This window comes from Patagioenas fasciata, chromosome 17, assembly GCF_037038585.1.
Source record: "Patagioenas fasciata isolate bPatFas1 chromosome 17, bPatFas1.hap1, whole genome shotgun sequence".
NCBI classification, from domain to species: Eukaryota; Metazoa; Chordata; class Aves; order Columbiformes; family Columbidae; genus Patagioenas; species Patagioenas fasciata.
The window spans coordinates 8,514,350-8,537,122 of record NC_092536.1 but is presented as its reverse complement, the minus strand read 5'-3'; the positions used below and the strand labels follow the sequence as shown (position 1 = coordinate 8,537,122).

General features: G+C 40.3%; 1 protein-coding gene across 5 annotated transcripts in view; it reads right to left on the bottom strand.

The window, feature by feature from the left end:
* The window catches only part of CLTCL1 (clathrin heavy chain like 1), a 35,393-nt gene that overhangs the window by 7,582 nt on the left and 5,038 nt on the right, over positions 1–22,773 (bottom strand). For all 5 annotated transcript variants that reach the window (XM_065851710.2, XM_065851707.2, XM_065851709.2 and 2 more), the window contains exons 2-27: positions 19,309–19,516; positions 15,498–15,766; positions 15,063–15,224; positions 14,552–14,665; positions 13,570–13,743; positions 13,077–13,274; positions 12,506–12,706; positions 12,234–12,386; positions 11,479–11,601; positions 10,606–10,743; positions 10,258–10,422; positions 9,674–9,854; positions 9,159–9,322; positions 8,328–8,453; positions 7,869–8,011; positions 7,031–7,265; positions 5,004–5,126; positions 4,446–4,591; positions 3,867–4,050; positions 3,143–3,335; positions 2,522–2,679; positions 2,262–2,426; positions 1,726–1,833; positions 1,203–1,370; positions 972–1,121; positions 13–144 (exon numbers count right to left, since the gene is read on the bottom strand). In XM_065851710.2, the coding sequence (XP_065707782.1) occupies positions 13–144; positions 972–1,121; positions 1,203–1,370; positions 1,726–1,833; positions 2,262–2,426; positions 2,522–2,679; positions 3,143–3,335; positions 3,867–4,050; positions 4,446–4,591; positions 5,004–5,126; positions 7,031–7,265; positions 7,869–8,011; positions 8,328–8,453; positions 9,159–9,322; positions 9,674–9,854; positions 10,258–10,422; positions 10,606–10,743; positions 11,479–11,601; positions 12,234–12,386; positions 12,506–12,706; positions 13,077–13,274; positions 13,570–13,743; positions 14,552–14,665; positions 15,063–15,224; positions 15,498–15,766; positions 19,309–19,516 (4,281 nt within the window). The remainder of the gene's footprint in view (positions 1–12; positions 145–971; positions 1,122–1,202; positions 1,371–1,725; positions 1,834–2,261; positions 2,427–2,521; positions 2,680–3,142; positions 3,336–3,866; positions 4,051–4,445; positions 4,592–5,003; positions 5,127–7,030; positions 7,266–7,868; positions 8,012–8,327; positions 8,454–9,158; positions 9,323–9,673; positions 9,855–10,257; positions 10,423–10,605; positions 10,744–11,478; positions 11,602–12,233; positions 12,387–12,505; positions 12,707–13,076; positions 13,275–13,569; positions 13,744–14,551; positions 14,666–15,062; positions 15,225–15,497; positions 15,767–19,308; positions 19,517–22,773) is intronic.

Sequence of the window (22,773 nt, the reverse complement as noted above, 5' to 3'; positions counted from 1 at the left end):
TACCAAACTCACCTTTGAGAAAAAATTGACTGTCCTGGTGTGATCCAGTCGTGGAGATAATACAAGCAGGAGATCATTGATCAGCAGAGGTTTGTAGTCTAAGTAGAACTGCAAGGCTTTGTAGTACAGCTCCACATTGGCCACCTGCATGGTTAGACACTAGTTAGTACTTCAAACACAACTATGCCTAAGGTGCTTAGTTTGGATCACTTAGCACAAGGTTTAACTAACTCTTAAATATAAGCTTAAGTTTCCTTCTAGAGGTCAGAAGTGTTACACTTACATGCAGAATTCTTGTTCAATCTTATAACTGCTTCTTGTGCCATCTGCTTCCAGATAGTGAAGTCACAAGCTACCTGGGGTAGTACAAATCAGTTCTAAGCCAGCCACAGTTAAAAGATCCTGGCACAAGAAGCCCACTGGAGTTGATGTGACCATTTGTTGAACTCCTAAAGCCAATAAAAGCTGTAGTCTTAACCAGTCTTTAACTTGCCTTGAAACCCAGAAGACCACTAAGAATGCCTTCAGTCTTAGATCTTGTCTAAACTATTAATCAATTCACTATTATCTGCTGCATTCATGGGACTGGCCAGCACAATTCTCTCACTCAAACAGCTGGGAACATTTGCAGAGATCTTTCAGGAAGAGTCACAACCTCAGACTGATACAGCACTCAGCCCGAAGGTATTACAGAGTTTACACCTCTTGCTTGTGACCTGTGATCCTGAGTAGCCTCTGCAAACACCCTGTGCTAGTTGCTGCCACTCAATAGAATGTGCTGCACATCACAAAACAAAGGGTATAAGATTAGATTAATTCATGTGCTAAACTGATTGGAAATTGTTTTAAGTACAGTAGAAAAATTGAGTAGTAGCTTAAGCAAGCTAATTTTCTAAATGATCATTCTGTTGTGCATTTTTGCCTCTGTTCTGAAAATTTCAGCACTTTGATTCAGTTAACTAGTTACTTACCTTGGCAATTATGTCTTTAAACTGCCCTTCTTTCCAGGCATCAGTGGGATGATTCATCATAGTAATTATTGCATTGTCATACTCCTCATACTTGTCATAGAGGAATACAAGTTCTGCCCAGAGATGAGCCTGTTCTGCAGCTCTGAGCACCTGATAAAACAAGAAATCACCCAGTTTGATTCATTGACAGCTTCCCAGCTCCACTTGCAGTGTAGCTACCTTACTGCATACCTTTGGAATATTAACTCTTGACCAGAAGAGCTCCAGATGTTCCCTCATTTTCTGAGGCTTGAATTTGGAGTATAAGATGGCCAGTTCGGTAAACATTCCCATGTGAGCACGTTCCAAGCCCAAAGCAGCTTCCAAAAGGGCAATCAGTTCTTCAAAGTAGCCACGATCCTGGACATTAGGAAAAAAAGGGTTAATTGCAAATTCATGACCATCTGGCACTTAAAGCTTGCTAAAATGCATATTTACTTGAATTCAAAATGCTTTGCTTTTCTATTCAAATGAGAGTGCTTAGATTTGAAAGACATCATAACACTGAGGTAACAGAACTGAAAAAGAAGGGACAGTGAAAATGATCATCCTTCCCTTTACTACATAAAAAAATGCATGCAGGTATTAGGAAATGGAGATGAAGAATGAACCTAAAGACCAGCCCCACAGGATGTTGAGTTTTATCTGTCACCACTTTACTAGCAGATAGAAGTATGCTGTCTAAAGTCTTCTAGGATATGAACAGTGATCTAACCTGATAGTAACTGATCAGCTCTTCAAGCTCATCAGCATGGATGACTATGTGTAGGCCACAGATCTGTGCCAAGCGGAATTCTTTTCCATCCACACAGGCAAAGCATACCTATAATGAGAGTTAGCAAACAATCAACCAAAAGCAGAATACTGCAATACTTACTTAATCTCCTTATATTACAGGACAAATTAATTAGCAAAGCTTTACCAAATTTGAGGCTTACATTCAGTTCCAAATAAGTCTTTCCATAATGCTTGTTCCAGAACTAAAAACTCTGCCATTCATGTTACACTGCTTTCAAATTAAGCTTTGTCTTGGACAATGGGACAGCTTATAAAGCTACAGACATACCCTATAGCCAGAAACAGTTAACAAGCTACTATCAGAGGTAGTTGTAGATAGTTATGAATTAACAACTCTTCAATTTCCACATTACTGACAGAGCAAAGGAGCCCAATTTTGCTCTAGAGCAACATGCTCAGACACAACAGTAGTTCACATTCTGAAGACTATTAAAACCCACAAGTTTAAGTTACCTCCTTCCAAGTCCTTGTGCTGTTGGCTTTGCGGCCACTGTCCACTGCCGCCTGATACTCTCCAAGGTGCACCAAGGTAGATGCCAGGCGAGCAAAGTTAGATACATTGTTATAGAGTAGTTTTGCTGCTTCATACATCCCCTCTTCATAACAGCGATCACCAACCTGGATTAGGAGCCCAAGGCAAACAAAGTTAACAGCAAAAATCAGGGGTCAGCCAAGCAGCAAGTCATACATAAGACCTGTAGATCATGACATACCTGTTGTATATGTGCATTATTAGGGCCACTAATGAACTCTTCCAGTTCTGACAAGCGATTAGTTTTTGCCAAAGCAAAAATAAGTTCTGTCTCTACGTACGACTCTCTAGCCTTCTTCCTGGCCATCTGTAAGAACTTGACAAGGTCCTCCCAGTTATCTTGAAGAGAGAAGAGCTAGTTAAGATTCTCTGTTCAGTCATCCTGTATTGCTCACCTTGACCAGCTTAGGAATGCTTTTCACTAGTAACCTCAAAGATTTCCTCCACCATGGTACTAAGCAATTTTCATTTTAGTTAAGGAATTCCCTGCTAAACACCAAGTCACCCTCACATGAGGCTGAACTTCTTGACAACTATTCTACAATCCAGCTGGCATGCAATTCTGCCACACACACCTAAATACATACATTACACTTGGCTATTTTTTGCTCCATCTTTAGTGTGGCAACACAGACAAGCTGGTTGACAGGAATCTCACTGAACATTGACTCATTCATTCCATGTACTGGCTGCTCCCATGTCCTCTGAAGTAGAATTTCCAAGTCTCCAGAATCCCTACTGCTCAACATAGATGCAATAGCCTAGCTCATATCTAAACAATTTTGAGGATGCTTTGCCTTACCATTTCTATTAGCTGCTTGAACAACTTCCATATAAGCAGATGGATCATCTGCTTTTATATAGGAGTCAATGGCTTCTTTCACCAAGTCCTTCTGGAGCTGCGCTCTGGCTAGCTGGCTCCATACTGCTGGCTCATTACACCTCTCTGCAAATTCATAAGCACGGTCTAAGTTGCCAATGTGCTCAATCAGCACCTGTAAGAAATTGAAGTAGCAAGTTAAAAATCAGAGCTTGATAACACCATCCTTTCTAACAGGACTCTTCAAGTGCATATGCTGTTTTGTGTAAGCAATATGATGCTGACTGCTTTTAGAACAGCCACTTCCGCCCAGTGAAGGAGAGGCAGCAAGAATAAGACTTTCATTGCTACTGTTTCTGCTCTGCCTTACAGAAGTCAGTAATGCTGGTCTAAAGACAAATGCCTAGTAGCATTTGCTTCTCTTGCATCTTTCAAGTACAAGTCTCTAAGGCAGACAATCAAAGGAGGTGCAACACCACAGCATTTTGATTATTTTGACCAGACCAGCCTCTTAAATCAGTATTTTGACTTTGTTTTGCTATTCTTTGCACATAATCTCACTTCTCCCTGCAACTTGATCTCATACAGGAACTGTACTCTTAAGTCTCAATGATTTAAGTGACAATCACTCCTTGAAAATCAATAACAGTACATTTCCCATTCTCTTCCTAGCATTCTATATTGTCATGCAGGAACCAGGCCTCACCTGAATTGCTGAAGTATTAACATCAAATTTTCTGAATATAGCAAAAGCTTCTTCATATAGCTCATTACTGATGGCAATGTTTGCAATATCTGGGGCATCATAGTTATCCAGCCGATTGATGTACTCCATCACACGAGTGCGGTCAGCCTTAATGGCAGTCAGGATCAGCAGATTCTGGAGATTCCTTTGGTTAACAGAAGGGAGAGGCTATAAGCAGCACTATAAGAGGCTATAATACCTGCTTAAGTGACATGTATTGTACTTCCAAAAAAAAATACACCCATTTGCTGTCACCAGCAATGATTTTTCATCCCCAGATTGAGAAGCACAGATATTTGCCTTCAAAAAGAAATTGCTTACCAGTATTAATGTTCTTTTCTCTGAACACACCCCTGCAAACTGCATAGTGTGAACTAGCTCTGTTAATGCACAGAGCACTCTGAGTGCTGCTTTTTCACCTCATTAGACACACTTAAGAGTGCTTAGGTCCTGCAACCAAGAGGGCCACAAACAACTCAGGTGACTTCACAACCTAAACAAAGGCACTGAAGGTGTTGAACTTGTGGACAAAATTCTTACCTGTGCTCACTGAATACAGAATTATCCAAGACAATTTTTTCCAATAACTCAATCAATTCATTAGGCAGGTCAGCAGTCATGAAAGCTTTCACAGTTACAGAAACCTCCTCTGGATCCTGTGTCTCTGATAAAGCTGTTTGGACAACCTGGATGTGAAAGCAAGAAAGTACTAAGTCTTTGCCCTAAATGAGATATTTGCCAACCTATTCCAGCAAACTACAATTTAAGGCTTCAGAACTTTAAGAATATTTTGTCATAAACAGCAAGAAAGAGTTCCTTTGATACTGGATATGGCTATGAAAGTCACATCTTAGATCTGTATAGGGAGCAAATTCACTGTCACTCTACAGGACAGAAATATTCTCTTGCTGGTAGCTAAGTCTTCTGACCATGAAGGTCAGAGTTAATACCTGCCACTCAAACTCTTACAGATTTCCATATGGTTGCAATGAGGCCTCAAGGGACCTTGTGGGGAAAGACAGCTACTTTAATGTTCCATAACATTTCTGAGACATCCTGAGGTCTCCTCATAATGAAAGTTCAGCTTTTGTGCTGTACCTGGTCAATAAGCTGCCGCCTGAATGGGTTGTTTTCTTCCAGAACATTTGCCCAGAGCTCAGGGTCCTTCCTACGCACCAGATAGCGAGCCTCACTCTTAAACAGTGAGTTCTCATTGCAGACCTGAAGGAGAAGTTACAAATATTGGTGTTAATGTGAAGGGTTAGTACCACAGAACAGGTTTAGCTAGCTATGAATCAGACAGTCTAGAAGACTGACTAGAACTAATTGCTGACCAGCGCTAAATGCCACAGACAAGTTCTTACCCAACCTCTGATCTGGAAGGCTCATGGAGGAGGTCTCCAGCAGAATTTCTATAGCTTCTCTTGGTTTTGCCCGACACAAGTACTGTGACAGTGGCTTCACAGTAACTATTTGCTTCTGTTTGAAGTGAAGACCTGCAGAAGCCTGAAGAACTTCAGTTTTAAATCTAGAAATGGAGCCACTTGCCTGGGCAGTGTTAAGTAGTGAACTGAGAAATGGTGTTGGTGCTTAAAGCTAGAAATAGGTTATGTATTTGGTGACATTAGATTTACACTAGAAGTGTTCAGAGTAGCAAGTAGCCTGGATTTCCTTGTTACAGTGTTAAGGGTACAGAATAAATGTGAAATCTCCAATAGAAGTACAGCAAGGAAGAGTTACGAGTTATAATCCTATTCGTGCCACTAGCTTCAATTTCCAACTAGAAGGGTAAAAACCTGAAAACCTATTCCATCTTCTACCAACAGGTCGTGTTTTTGTTAGTATCTGAATTAGCTTTTGGAATCCCGCGTACTTTGCTGCAAGCAAATTAGCAGTAGCACAATTTTGGTTTACATTCTACATCAATTAGGTGCAGGAGTTGAGCCCTCTTCTAGGAGGCAACATCTCAAGAATCATTCTTAGAGGAGGAAGATCTTTTCTCCATAACCAGAAACACCTGCTCAGCATACTAGTTCAAAGAAGAAACTGGTACTGACAGGTTTTTGTGGTTAACCAGAATGTTAAAGCTTATCCTAGCAAAAGAACAACTCAGAGCCACCTTCCTACCCTGAAATAAAAAAGCCAAATGCAACAAACTGTTTGGGGTTGTGTGTTTTTCTTGTTTTGTTTTTGTTTTTTTTTTTTTTTTTTTTTTTACAGCTACAGCTGCTTCAAGCTGGAAAGTCATTTGCTTCCAGCAGCAATCCTAGATTATACCACCATTCTAACACAGGGTAGGGCCTTGCTGGGGAACACTATTTCCTTCATTTCAAACAGGCAAAACAAGCTAGTCCTTACCCCTACACAGCTGACATTCTTTGCATACACTAGTGCAGAAGTGCAGGTAGGAGGAGGATGTTTTGCTTCCCAGCAGCCACAAGCATTGCAATCTGGCATTAAGCTCTAGTATTCAGTTTGATACCAGGGATGTGTTTGGAGAACCCTGGGAATTTCACTTGCCCTTGAAATTCTGAGAGAGGTTCTAGGAATCAAGAAGCTTAAGATAGGAGAGGAACGCTATCTGAGTAAGTCCTTGCAGTTTGAATGTCAACATTTATTTTCCTTATTTCTATTTAAGTATTGCAGCAACACTAAGGATCAGCCACAATACAGGAAAATTACAAGCCCTGTTCCAATTTCAGGGAAGCTTTTCCTCCTACTGCAGAGCCAGGCTAGATGCCAGCCTGTATCTTCTGCTCATCAAGTGCTCAAGGCTCAAAACAAAAAACAACCCAAAAATCAAATTAACAAAGGTTTAACAGTAGACGTACTCATTAGCTGGTCCCAATAAACAATTTGGTTTTGAGCAAATCAGTGGATGAAAGACATGAATTGTACCTTAAAGCTGCAAAGTTATAAAATTTTAGTTTTGAGATATAGCATAAAGAGTTCTTTTCATCACCATAAAAATTTCTATCTCCATATGGAAGAATCCTGCCTACCTCAACTCCTGAGTGAAACTGCAAGACAGGATTCTGCAAGTGTTAGACAAACAACCAGCAAGGCTTCCACTTCAGGCAGCAAGCAGGTTTTTTTAACATTTTTATAAATGCAGTTTTGCTAACCTTTATGAGTTCCAGATCACATTGCCCCCTCTCATAAGCAACGCAGGCCAGATGAGGGTCCCTCTTTTCACAATATTTGCCAACTACACGGCTGTCATAGTAAGGATTCTCACGAAGGAACCGCTCTGGATTATTATTACTGTCAATGTAGATTTTGGCCAAGGCATTATGAGTCGCAGGTTCTTCACAGCCTTCATGAATTCTTGATTCAAGCCATGGCAACAGCAACTTAAGCCTGTGAAGAAGCAAACATTTCAGGTTTATAAGTCAGACTGCAGCATGCTTTACAGCTCCCCATTAATACCTGGCCTTCCCTTCAAGCAAGTCTGCTGGTCAGACCTCAAAGCAGAGACCAACCAGTTATTTTTAATGAGTTTCAACTGAGTGGAGGCCAGATCTGCGAGTTTAACATCACTGAGGGCCTGCAGATGCCACTAATGTTGCAATCTTTCCTTTCAACTTCTGTTCTGTTAGTGGGCTCTTCACACTTACAAGCCATTTGTTCATTTCACAGAACTAAAAACTGATTACACAACCTGCTGTGTGCCTACAACAAGACTGTCAAGAGGGTTTTATCCAGATTTACTCCAAACGCACATCCCATGGCTGGCTGTATAGGAAGTGTTCAAAAGCCATGTTATTCATCATGCAGTGCTGTCAGGCATTCCAGTAGGGCCCAAATACTCAAGAGACTGACTAGCAAATCTAAGCTGCTTTTCAATAAAGAAACATACAACATCATTAATATTATTCAAAAAAACTGCATCCAATTCAATTTGGGTGTATAGCAGGGTCAGGAAAGCCCAACACTGGTATCTACAGATGCATTTTTCTTTACCGATTTCTTTTTTCCACTTCAGCCACCAGCTCATCTGTTGAGAACTGGCCTCTAACCACCATGATCAGGTTCTTAATGACATCTTCAGAACAATCCACATCAAGAAGCCCTCCAACCACTGCTGGTATACGGCTAGGATTCACCTAGAATAAGCCAACATCATTAGAATTAGTTATAAGCATTACTAATAATCCAACCCCAGTCTTCCATGTGGGGAACTTCTAGTTAACAATTTAAATATGCTTTAGAGCAGTGAATTTTAAGTTACTAACACATCTGTATATACATTCCAGGAAAAACTACACTAATGGGTTTGTAACAGACAAAAGGTTTATTGAAGAGCCTCTGCACTAGAAGTGTGAGGATAAAAGACATAGCAGATTCTGCTTTACTTTACTGAAAGGTTAAGCTCCTTCTAAGGAAGGAAAGAGCAAGAGCTTAAAACTGGATTTTCCTTACCTTCTGTACATAGATTTCTATATATTTCTGCAGGTTATTGCGATATAAGTAGAGCACCAGGTCATGAACAAAGTCAAATCGATCACAGACAATGATCAGAGGAAGCTGGTCTGTGAGCTTTGCCTCCTGTATTTTGTGGGGGGAAAAAAAAAAACAACCACCATTTGTTGAAGTGTTTTCAAAGCAGGAAAGTCTGACCACAGAAGTCACAATATGTTTAAATTTTAGACTGCCAAGCAGACAATTTACTTCAAAAGCAAGTTACCCACTATGAATACCATGCAGCCAGTCTACCAGTTGAGTTTTAAGTTTAGGCTTTTTATGAAGTGCCACATTAGGCCCACATCTTCATCTTCAAAATAACTATCCATTCACATAACAATTCAAAAGACAGTTGCTGGGCCAAGAACTTAATGCAAAATGAAGTGGCATTAAAATCCCATTTTACCAGTCACAAAGCACATGAGGTGTTGCAGTACAGGCTGACTCCAGTTTTAATAAGCTTTGTCTAGCCACTATCCTTAATAAAGCTTCTGCTGAATACTTAACTACAGTCTTTCCTTCTGCCCACCTGTATTCACCTCATTAGGTGACAACATATTCATGAATTTGGTACAAGTCAAATACAAGTCGGTTTTAAAGGAATGGTGAATTTGGGCTTGCTTTCCCAGTGACAGCCAAGAAGAACCTATTATACATCTGGAATATGATCAGACTCCTATTCCAGCTACACAGTAGACTACTCACAGACATGGCAGCTAAACTGAGCAGTACTCCCCTCCATTAGAAGGCTGTAGTTCTGCTGCTAAGCAAAACATATAGAATATTTACCTTCAGAAAATTCTTCACCCGTTCCGGGTTATAGCAGTTACTTTCACGACAGATTCTTTCCACTTCCTTTATCTGACCAGTCTTGCAAGCTGCCTGGATGTACTTGAAATGAACATCTGGATCCTGGCTGAAGTTTACAATGGAACCCAGGAAATAGAAGAGTCCTAGAAAGAGTCACATAGAAGAGTAAGCAAAGGAATTACAGACTCCTATGGGCTTCAGCTTGTTACTTAGTTCATCCCTGCTGAGGGAGCAGCTTTCATTCAACTGCAGGAGCACTTTTTTTACTTTCCCTTCTTTTGGGTTTCATCTTGCTTTCTGATCCTTACTCAAGAGGGTAAGAAACTACCTAGAACAAAGCTATCCCTAGAACTCACGGTGATGAGCTCTCTTTGACAAATGAATCCTAAGGTCCCGCCATGTGACAAGTACCTCTCCCATAAAAGCTACAAACCTTACTATTAATTCCAATCAAGTAGTGCTTCCAAGTAATCTGCTTCCCTCTAATACTGTACCTTCATAGCTTTTGAAAGATTCAAAAAGCTCCACAAGAGACTGGGTACCAAGCTGTTCATGGTATTTAGAAGCGACTTGCACACATAGCTGTAGATTTTGCCTAATGTTGGCTGACAGCATGGCACGTAAACACTCCACAGAGTCTTCCACTGAGAGAGAGCCAAAGAAATTCACAAGCCACTGCAAAGAGAAAGAAATGTTACTAACTTACACAGGATTTGACTGACTTCTAAAAATGTGGCAACTAGGCAGAGTTTCCATCCCAGTTACAGGAGAGAAGTCTTCCACACACCAAGACCAAGGACTTAAAAAGAAACACTTGGCATCTTTACAACTACAAAAAATGCAGTTTGGAAGATAGATTTGAATGCCCACCTGAGAAACTAAGGTCAAATTTAAGCCACAAAAAGTATAGATTAAAGTTTAATCATTAACTGGACAAGTGTTCTTGAATCACAGCTGTGTGTGGTACTTCAGGACCTACAACCCATCTTCTAGTGGCTGCAGGGATTTCAGCAGCTACAGAAGTACTAAAGAGTGTTCACTTAAGCTTCCACTTTCTTACTCTGTACAACAGACTTACCTCAGGATTCAAGAGGTGAGTATGAACAACAGCACGTTTAATATCATAGAGATCCGTGTAGTGTTCCAAAGCTCGCTGGAGCAAGCCTGCCTTTTCACACAACTGGGCAATATGAGCACGATCATAGTGTGTAAACATTTGGTTTCCAAGAATGGCATCTGCAACCTAGGAGGTTACATTTCATATTCAGACCGTTAGAGAATCATAGCAGCTCATCTTAAAAGTTGTTGAAAAGCCACAGCAATGACTAAACTACTTATGGATACCAGTATCAGACATCATGTTATTGTGCAAGCCTACTACTGTCTCTCCTTCAGTTTCTGGAAGAACTAGGTTAAGAGGTCTCACCTGTGGGGCATGAATCAAATTCATTTCCAGAAGGCGAGTCTGAAGGTGGCCTTCTGCAGGGCGGTTATTTTTCAGGGCATCCAACAGGAAGGACGTGCACTGCTGAATAAGACTGTTCTCCATGAATACATCCACAATCTGTTGAGATTGGTCAAGTTAGAGAAGGGGTTTATACACACACATGCACATTTATCTGTGTACACCCATGGTCTGACTAGAACACTAGAAAGGCAGTTCTTCACAGCACCCAGCATGCTACCTTCCCTTTATTTTCATAAGATTACTACTAGTAATAGTGAGACAAGTTTCACACTTTTTTCTTTTTCTCTAGAACATCAGAAGCACACTATTTTGAGCTATTATGCCAGATTTTGCCACACACTCCAGTTTTAATGCAGCTTGCAAATCCCATCCCTTCTCTCTTGTTGGGATAGTTGCTACAAGAAAAGTTAAGACTTTTTCTACATAGCTTCAATTACTTAATAAATGCAAAGTCTTGCCTTATTTCTCTCTTTAACCAGAAGTGGCTGCTGGCACCCAGCACTCAACTTACATTTATTTGTTCATCTTCCTGTAAATTCTCTGTATGGGAAGAGTTAATGCATACTCTGTAAAAGCCAATAGTAGGAGAGTAACGCTATTGCCTAGACTGCGACTGTGGCAGATTCATTATCAATATTACAGTAATAAGCCAGAAAGCCTCCAAAAGAACTGCAGAGCACACCTGCCTCTAAAGACTTAAATGGTAACCAAACTTGGCTAGAAAAGTCCCAAGCCAACTAGAGACCCGAACTGGCCTTACCAGTCCCCCCAATGGTACTATGCTATCACCTCTGTGTGGAAAGAGACCAGAACTCTTGTTGTAGGCATCACCTGGTTAATGTTAGCCAGTGGCTCCTCATCTTGTACCAACATCTGAGAGAACTGCAGGCCTTGCTCTGGACTGACTCTCATCACACTTCGCAGTAAGAAGATCCAGTCTGGGGTATAGCCAACCTAGAGATTTCAGAAACAGTTATGCATGGCTGTGAAGCTTTACCCATCTCTTAAGCCTTCAGATTCTTTATCACAGGCACTATGAACTGCTGTGAGGTTGCTATGCTCATTCCCCATCTTCCAGGAATTCTCAGACAAAAGCACTGCCTGTCTGTTGACACAGAAGTTCAGTATTCACCTACTTAGTAACTGAACTTGCACCAGGGAATTTCTCTTACTAGGTAAGAAAACTGCTAGGAACAAATCTTTAAACAGTCTTAAGACACTATCTATCAAGTAAGGTCCTAAACTTAAAAGGGGACATCAGGCCACTTTTTTCTGGATGAATTACAAAACAAGTGTCTTATGAATTTAAGAAGAATCTTATCTTTATTCTCCAGAATAAGCTTGAGCCAGTTCAATAACTTCATAGTTCATAAAATTCTGGATGTTCTGAATATATTTTTCTTGCAGACTGCTCAGACCTTGGTCATACACTATGATTTGCAATATGACAATGAAGAAAACACTATTTCTCAATCTTTCCTACTTATCAGTTTTAAGTGACAGGAATCAAACTTATCTCATGGAAGATAGCTTGAGAATGTACACATTAAACATAAAGTCTAGGAGTTTGTAGTAAACAACTTTACCTTTTTAGCATACAGCACTATTTTCTGGAATTGACCAGTTTCAGCAAAGCACTGAATCACTTTGTTTGGCACATTAGCACGGAGATAGACACTGAGTGCAAGGGTTGGGTCGGCTGTCTTCACCAAGTCTCCCAGCTCCTCTGAGCACTCCAGCTAAAGTCAGAAATGGTATTTTGTCAGGCAGAAGAATTCAGAGATGTAGTATCAACAAAAGTATTGTTCACACTCAGTTGTTACAAGGCAACAGAACTAAGTGTCATGATCAAGCCTACCTTGTCTTCCTTCAGCCACTTCTCCAGAAGCTGTTTGCGGCCCTGCTGTAGGACAGGGCGACAGAGCTCCAGAGACTCAAACTTGTTCAGCTGTCCCTGGTCAAGCAATATTCCAAAGTACTGGAGCAGGGGAGAGGCCTGCCCAGGCTGAGCTGGTACGCTCTGGAACTTCCTGATTGTATCACTGGTACGTAGAATGCCCTGAAGAGGCACAAGATGGAGAGAAGCAATGTTTAATTAGTGAAGGCTGAATAACATTAGTCAAAACCAGGTATTAAACTACACACTGAAGCATTAAGCCTTCAGAGTAGAGATTTTCATCAAAACAATGACATTCTAGCAAGAAGTCAGTGGCCACAAGTCCAGTCTAGGGTTGGAAAACTACAGGAGATAGTCCTTTATTGGATATGGGAGAAGGTATTAGTCAGAGCAACAACCAAACTGCAGAGGACTAGTATTGCAGCACTTCAGTTTTTGAATGTCAAGTACTGAAATGCAAGTGAGTTAAGCAAATCCGCTACGCTAAGGCAAATCTCCATGATCTCTAAGCTGTACCTTCAGAGTTATTTACCTTCGGTGCAGATGCAGCTACTTTAGCAGCATCTGCGTAGCTTCCTTGAGCAAACAGCGTGTTGAACTTTCTGGCAAATAATTCCTCTGCCCCAGCCAGATTACTACGTATAGCCATACGCAGTCCCAAGTCAGGATTCTGGAGAACATTTGTAGCATAGTTCACTATGTTGTCTTCCTCAACACATACAGAAAGCACCTGGAAAGGACAAAAGATATACTGAGGAGTACTGTACTTTCCACAACCACTATGAAATACAGCAACAAAATGGCTATGCAGCCCATCAGCGTAGTAGTAGATAATAAACCACACCAAACACCACCACACACAAAACCAAAACCACGCAGTTCTGTACTAAGAACAGTTAAAAACTGACTATTCAACTAGTTATTTGCTCCCTTTCACAACATTTGTTGCATCAAGTCACTCAACAGGTTTGTTACATTCCATCTGAACTTTAGAAGGATCAAAACCAGAATGCTGGATTTGTTACCTGTCCTTTTTTGTTCACACCAATAATGCCTGAGGTAGGTTCATGAGGTGCTGTGACAAAGATAGTATCAGCACTAATACGGTTCATGTAGATGCACACTCCAGACTCCAAGTCATACATGTGAATATATCCATACTTTGTGATCAGGTAGATAACACCATGCTTAACTCCAATCTGCCAAAAGATGAGTTTTTATTAGTCAAGACTAAGACTGTAACAGTTAAGACAGCTGCCTTTAGCCTAGTCACAAGATGGTACTGCAGTAACATGCCTTCACACCAACATCAAGAACAAATATAGCTTCAGGCTTTTTCCTTACAGGCTCAAAGCAATGAACAGCTTTGCTGGCCATTTGGAGCCACAGTTCCAAACAGAGAGGCTGAAGGGAAATTAAAATTCATCTGCAGCAAAGGATATACTCCTCACCCTAATTAGCCAGCCTGAGGGAGAAAGTTTGGGCATAATTAGCATTCTAGTCTAGATATGTCAGTACAAGTTTCTGTTCAGAAATATTAATGAGATAATTCGACTCTCTTCCAACAAGGCCTACACAAAAGTACCAGTAGAAGTTAAACCAGGCTCAGCTACTGAGCAGTCCAGTTTGCCTGTCAAGGTACTTAAACAGGGAGGCTTGCAAGTCAAAATGGTCTTCAGACAAAAGAAAAAAAAGTACTTTCACTTTGGAACAAGCCTTCAGATGTTTTGTTAATTAAGCTTCCAGTTGAAGGACATGAATCCTGCCATGTAGACAGCTTGCTTTGTTTACCTTAAGGCATCTCTTGGTTCATTTATGAAGCTGGTCTATTAGACTGGTCAGCAGTTGCATGCTCTGAGATAGATACCTCCCACAAATCTATTCACATACCTCCCAGAACTAGGAGGAATGACAGCAAAGCACTAGTAAAAAGCATTCTTTATGACACAGATGGCAGCTACTTGTCAAGCTATAAAGTTGATTTTTTTGGGGGGGTCAAACATTTACCTGCATTGCTACAGGAAAGTCTGTCTGTGCCTCAGGTGGGAAAAATACATCAACAGCTTTCTTAACAAATGGTTGATTTCCAGTAGCTGGTTGACCTACTTCAATTATGTGTAGCTAGGAAGAGAAAAGAACATGTCACAAGACTGCCTGCAAGTACAGCCACATGAAAGAAGTTCCTCTCTTCAGATATGCTACTGAAGTCATCTGCCACACTTGGCTGATGAATATCTGCCCAATCCTGAACCAACACAGTCTGGGAGCTGTGTTCCAGATATTTATCAGAGGGACAAGTTTTCCAGAACTTCAAGTAAAAACCAGGAAAAGCTAAAAAACAAAACAAACAAAAACACACCCACCAAAAGCAAACACCAAAATGATGCTGACCAAGTGTGCTACGCACATGGTTCCCAACATGTTCTTCAGAGAGTATATACTAAACTGGGTCATCACTGAAGTTCTATTAGTACCAAGTTCTGCTACAGCAAAACAGGAAAACAGTTACAGACTTTACCTTGCCCCCTGCGGGACTTCTCACAGCAAAACAGAAGAGGGTAGAAGGTTTGGCATTTCCCTCTATTTTGAATTCTGCAAAAGCTGCTGCATGGCCCTCTATAGGTTGGGAGACTTTTCTATCAACCGAGTACAGCTGCATTGCACCAACCACACGATTTTGCTAGAAAAAAAAGAAGAAAGGTCAGTTTTTAGACATAAGATTTCAAATGTTTATAGCAAAACCTTTGGGACAGTAAACTAAAGCAGAAAATGCCTCTCATGCCCTCCTCCAATGCTTTAACTGCCTTAAAAGTCAGGTTATTCCTACAAAAAATATATTTTTGAATTTTTTATCTGTAGGAACCAAAGTTAAGAAACAATAGCAGCTATTAAGCGAAGGGGGGCCATGGCTCTCCAAATTGCTTTCATAGCATGCTATTTCCAGGTAACTTACCTGTGCTGAAATTCCTATCAGCAGCAGCCATTTCTGGTGTTCATCTGTTCTGTAATTGATGATTTGGCAGCCTGCAAGACTAGCATGCCTGTCAAACATCTTCTGGGGTTGTGATTCTCCCTCCATGCTCCAGTGGTAGACTGCTGTCTCTGTCACCAAGGCAACTGTATTCACAGATATCCATTTCCAGAAGATCACTTCCTCTGCCATCGTGTGGGCTTTCATTTTACTTTTCATCTCAATGTTAAAGATCTGAAGCGTTTTCCCAGCTAGTGTGACAAAACCCAAGAAACATCATGGACAGGTTACCATACTGGCCATCTGTATTCTCCCTATTTACAAGCACCCTGTTTAACCCACTGTTCCAGTGATACTACAGACAGGATTAGTGTCCTGTCACAACTGATGCTCCTTTGATACTTGACTCATATCAAACAGAATCACCTCCCCTTCCCCAATAGCTCTACCGTCCCTGAAACAAAAAAGTCTGCTTCTTATGGACACTTACATAGACATTCCAACAACTGACAAGCATAGACATTTTAATCAACTATAAGTTGTAGCTAAAAAACATTCTAAGCTACAGAGCTTGTGTAAACTCTGGTTTAGGTAGCAGCACTGGTGTATCAAGTGATAGGTATCTGCTAGATGTCATTTAGCATAACTAATAGAAAGAATGGCCCCAGTTTGTCCATTTAGTCACTGCTGTGGATGACTTGGAGTCCAACAGCACAAGACTTGGAACAGTTCAAGATAGCTAAAGACCACAGTTTCCATTCTATTTTTCTGTTGAACAAACTGTGCACTTAACTAGGAGATGGATGGGCTCTGTACAAGTGATACAAGTGTCTGCTGAAGAGGTCAGTCAAAAATTGAGAGATTTGGAACTTTACTTCCAGCTAAGGTTGCTACTTCACCATTTAAGTAACTATACTGCAGATTTAGTTTGACTTTAATATTCCTTTTAACTAACAGAAGCAGCTAGTAAGGGTAGACTTAAAACTGATGTTAACCGAACAAAGCTATAAAGCATACAGAACTCTGTTCCTTTCAGGAAGTCAGAGCAATGTTTTACTCCCCTGCAGATGAGACAACTCAGCTCTAAGAATATTGTTTTCTGTTCACAAGACACCCACTCAGACTGCTGGAGTATTGGTTTGTAATGCTGTTATTTCAGAAGTGTTTTCCCTGCTAGTAACACTTCTGTCTAACTGGTAGAAGTTCCTTCTACTGGAAAGTTTTGACAGACAAAGGCTGCTGGCCACTAAAGAATCATTTTCATACTAGCCCTGAGTTAATACACATCTCAGATTGCTCTATAATGTTTTAGCATAATTTATACAGTAAATTGATCACATGAGTTCAATGCAGTGCCACAAGAGAACACAAGACTTCAGAGCTAGCTATGCACGTTGAGTGCCACAGGAGTCAAAGAAATACAATTTCTTCAGTACGGCAACAAATTCAAGCTTCAGAACTCTAAACTGTAATTAAACTACCAAAAATTCCATTATTTGGATTAAGAGAGCAGAACCTGCTATAAAGTCATGATGAAGGCAAGTGTAAGTTTGAGTTTTATGTGTACTTGAACACTTTTTTGGGCCAAGATCTGAGACAAAAAAAAAAAAAAAGTCTTACATAAGTTTTTCTGGTCAAGCTACCAGACTCTTCAATCTACTTAGGACTAATCTCTACAGGTGTAGTCAAGCAAGCAGATTCATTTTTTGAACACTAGCATGAGAATTTACATATCAATTCACCACAGCATGAAGTTTCTCCACAAGGAATGGAAGCACCCTGAGTGCTGCATTCTCCACTTACACCAACTGGGGAGTACTCTCAATACAGAGCAAAGCAAAAGAATCACAAACAAGGACAAAGCATAAACCTTGGTACATCAGGAAAATACCACATGCAATCCAGAAATGAAATTGTGCATACTGTATTTCAGTTTAAATCCAGAACCATTTCATTTCTTTTTTAAGAGTGGGTTTGTATGTTTATTGCTCAATAACCCTTAGATTATGAGCAATTCCCACTCATGGCACACTGCGTCACAATATGCAACAGTTTTGACTACTGAAGTCTCAGTCAATCAGCAGGGAAAGCCTGGAGCAACAGACTGACTTAAACCACATCTCGGTGCAGTTCACTGTACTTCTGCTGGTTATCGGGGGTAACAACATATTGGTTGGGTAGCTCTCTATGCATCCTCTTTTCTACCCAACACTTTGGTCATTAGATTACTGATAGAAGAAGAGATCATTAAGTGTGCAATAGCCAACAACATAACTCTGCACGTCAATATGACATCATTCACTCAACATATACTTTAGAGGACAAACTTATTCACTCCGTAGGGACAGAATGATACTTCTTTTGAGTAAGTCTTACCACTGGCAAGAATAAAGCTATATTCTTCAAAGCTGATGATAATCCATTTAGTTAGTAGGTTAGTTTTAAAAGGAATCTATATCGTCTGGTTTTAAGGGCTAGATGAAGCTTTGCTACTGTAGAGAAGGCACTTTCCTTGCCAATATGATTTGTTTAAAGGGGTCCAAGACTACAGATAACTTCAGATTTGTTAAGAGGTTGCTATTTTTTCATTGTTACCTTTACCCACACCCCAGGTAAGGCAGTCCTTGGCCAGATGTATAAGCATCTTAGCTGAATCATAGATTCAGCTGAAATCAAACATTAACACATTACTTTTCCCCTAATGTCAGTATAAGCCTGAGATCAAAGACAAGAAGCTACAGGTTTTGTGCCAGTTCCAAGGACAGTTATTTCTTGGACCCCTAAGTAATTTCACTGTAATTTTCCACAATAAAAACCACATTTAGGCAAAAATGAATAGCACACAGGACATGCTAGCAGAGGTCTCTCATAAAAATATTGTAACTTGGTTTTGTCTATTGACTGTACTTCCATCACAGACACACAAACATAAGAACATACCCTTCTCCTTCACTCTGTACAGTCAATAGTCAAAGCAGCCAGATGGTTAGCAATAAGCCAATGGAGAACATTTGCACTATAATACCAGTTGAGGACTTAGAATCTCCCACCTGGCTATGAAGTGAACTGTCAAACAGCTACCTTGAAGTTCAGTACTTTTTATGAGATTAGACCATTCTGTACTACTGAACATGAAACATCATGACAAAGTTCACTCACCATCTGTTTAGAAAAGATGCAGGAAGAAAAGTACATAGTCAGTAACAGTTATTGAGATTAAATATCAGAAGTGGGTCATTTAATAAAAGAGCCAGAGACATACTATTTCTTTGAGCTCAGAGCGCTACTTAAAGGCAGTATCAACACCACAGGTACTGATAAGCAGAGGTCTTCTATCTGCAAGATCTCATGCTTGCCAAACTTAACATGCTTGTACATTCAGACTTTCCCAGTTACTGGCAATCCTTACAACATTTTGTTGGTATCTAGTAAGCTCAAAGCTACAAGAAAGGTCAAGGACAGAACAGGGAGTAAGAATGGCCTTACAGCCCTATTCATCTCAACACATATCCATTATGTTTACAACACCTGTTTAAAGGGATAGTATACCATATGTTGACCTGGTCCTCAGTGAGAATAGGAGGCTGCAGTGACAAGCCCAAGGATCTCACACCTATCTGGAGGCAAATCAAAGATTACTGAAAAATCCACTCCCAAAATTACAGCATGCAAGTTCAGGCAAGAATTCTTATCCTTATATACATTCTTCTTAGAGAGTTTACATAAACCTTCAGAACATAAGCAGTAATACAGCTAAAAGTACTTCATACTACAATAACAGAGGGTTACTCACCTTTTAGAGCAATTACTTTAGAGGCTGGATTCATGATGGCACTTTCAGCAGAAATTGGACGTCTGATGGGTGTTGTTGGATCACTCATGTCAATTATCACTACTTGTGCCTGCTCTCCCACTTTCTCCCTGATGCAGATGAACTTGTCAGATTCCATTGTTAAGGTACTGAATCCAATGTTTGCTGGGTTAATGCCCAAATTTTGGAGCTAGAAAGACAGAAGAGAAGTGCTTTATTATACTTCCCATGCTGAAGGTCTAACTCAAGCATCTGTCTAAACTCTCCTCTACAAGGAAATGCAAGACTGGCATATTTCTCTGTCAAGAGTATTTATTAAGGAACTAAAACTAATCTTCTGACTCTTGTTCCATAGCTGAAGAACTAGACAATTCTAAGTATTCAAGTCCCAAAGCCATTCCAGAGTTGCATTACTGATGCAAGCTAAAATGAGTTTTAACATAGCATTTATTGTTTAACCTGGTTCTAGCAATGCGATAGGCTGCATACTATCAGTAGCATCCCTATCCTAGATTTATCAAGGCTGGTAAATCTAATACTAAAAACTTATTAAGCAGCAGAACTACAACACAGTATCAGTGGGTTTTGTGGAAAGAACCAATTATCATTATGCAACCCACTCCTAGCAACATTATGGAATGAAGTCTACATAGCAGGTATCAAATGGCCCTTTTTTTTTTTTCAAGAGGACTTGTTCATCTTACTTCTTAGACTCTAACTCTTTCCAGCGAAAACTAAGAAAAGTGTGTTAAAATAGTAATTGATTCTCTCCTTGCCCAAGATGTCACACCATTTGGCTCAACCAAGGCAGGCATTTCAACGCAGGCCCCCTCCAGTCTTATGTCCAGCTCTCAAAACATAACTCGTGCTGAATCATATGGCAGTAGGTAGGAAGCAGTTAATGTAACAAAGTCATTTTGTGTCACTGAACAGACTGCCCTAGAAGATGGCTATTTCTCATTTTCATCCTCTCATGTTAACTTTGTTTCCACTCACTTCCAGTGCCAGGTGAACAGGAGGAGGTGGCGGTGAATCACTGTTTCAGTTGGTCTGCAGTAACTTGGATCTCCCTACCAGCGCACCCGAGCTCGGTATGTACGCAAGCTGCATTTTATATAACAGTAACTGTGACAAGCCTGAGCACCTGCTTCATGCCCCAGAGCAACGCTTTTCAAGCAGAGGAACTGTATCAGCTTCACTGAAGCATCTTAAGGCATTAACCTATACTACTTTTCAGTGCAAGTGCAAAATGACTGCCCTCAAGGAGACAGGACAGAAACTACCACCAGCAACACTCAGTCATTAGACTCCTTTAATACATACCACCAGGACCTTCACACAATAGACTAAACCCCTTGGGCATCAATCCCATTATAGTGTCAGAAACACTGTTTGAGTGTGTTTTGATCTGCCTCATCATGGCTTGTTACAGCTTCTGTAAAGCTACCCACTAAATCATAAATTGGGTATGTAATGGAGATACCTACAAGTGTTGTGTGCCAGGACCGTGCCCAAAAACACCTCAGGAATTGTTTGCTTTCTGTCCAGCTTACTAACGAAGAGTTATTCAGCTCACTAACTGCTAATCTTGACATACTCAAGTTTCTGTAATACAATACAAGCCAAATGTACGCACATGTAAAAAGATATTTACTCCCTCCCACAAATGTGTCTCAGCAAAACTGAGGCCCATTCAGGTAACACCTCACTTTGTAGGAAAATTCTTCAATACACACTAGTAAACTTGAGTAGATGCCATTAATTCCAAAAGATAATCACAGTTTAGGCACAAGAATATCAGAAGCTGCTTGCAGCTGAAGTTTTGAAAACAAGTCCCCTAGGCATGCAGCTATTACAGGCTTCTGTGTCAGTACGGAAAGAAGTTTCCATATCAAGACAACCCATGCACTTTTCATACATAATGTAGAAAGTTCCAGTACCCAATAAACACGAAAGTTGTAGCTCCATCAATTTCTGTGACCTTGAAAAACAAAGGAATAAACAATGGGCTCTTAATGCCACTGTTCTTGGTCACTTGCTCTTTACAGGACAACATCCTCTTATTGTGACAAATTACATTTTCGCATAGTAGACACATGAGCACTCTAATGTTGAGCATGATCTGTGTCCACCTACCAAGAGACTGATTGTCACAAGTCTGGACAAGTGATTTAACTGCAGCATAACCAAGTTCCTAACTTGATTTAATTAATCCAAACTCAGATGTATTTCCAGAATACTGAAGTAGAAACACAGCCTCTTCAAGGTCTCTTGTCAACTACTGTGCTTCAGCTTGACATGCTCTTCAAGACACAGCCCCTCATCTGCTCATTCTGCATGGTGAGAATCTTGAGGTATCAGCCTACTTGAAGCTCAGCTTTAAACTCAAGGTTATTCATGCCAAAATCTGGTCCATGTTGCAGAATAACAATTTGGGTATCTTCACTAGTTTGCATCAAGTTCTGGTATTAAGATTTCCTATTTTAACTGTTACAAAATCTAGCCAAGCTTTCAGGAAAGGTAATGTTCAATTATGCAGGAGAATCACTGCCATCCTGATTGTTAGGGAAGTCAGTCATATCTTTTAAAGGCAAAATGTCAAGAGTATCTAAAGGATGGTCACACAAATGCTGCAAGCCTCAGGGAATTATGACAACACATTTCAGCAGTCTGAAAACACTGAAGACTGTTCCTGTCATCAGGGGAGTGATAGAGTATCCTCATCAGATCATATGTGCTCCTATAAAATGGAAGCAGCATAAGAGGCATATTCTTTATGTCTATACAGAAGAACACAAGCAGAATCCCTGTACCACCAAAAATAGGGACACTAGCCAGCATTGCTTCTATCCTTGGTGGGACAAACCTGCTGAGACAATCTAGACTATGTTGTTCTAAAGCACATTCACCTCAAGCACAGAATAAACAAAATTTTATTACAGGACACAGCAAGCATTTAATTATGTATCTTAAAAGGCCCCAAGTGAAGGTGCTACAAATCATTACTGAAGTTTTTATATACAAACTAGAGAATTCGCAGTTTATTTTCATAAAGGTCTCAACATCAAGCCTCTCAATTTTTACTAAATGTTCATTTTATATCATGCTTCTAAGGCAAGCAGTACTCTCAAACTAAGGCTGTCTTCTAAAAGAAGGATTCTTACAAAGTCTTTCCAGAGAAACGCACTATGGGAATAGGCTCTTTGCAAGATTTTACCTCATACTTCTGAGTAATCCAGTTAAACCCTACCAAACACCCCCATGTAGGTTACTGTAAGCCTTGCTGTAAAGGAAAGGATAACATTCTGTCCTACAAGTAGCAGCTTAATCCCTCTCCTACTCTTTCATGCCCAAATGCCCATTATCTACATGTACAGTATAGAACTATCTTCACTTTCAGGCTGAATGAAACAGATAACAGATTTTTGCTTTGTAGATACCTAGTAT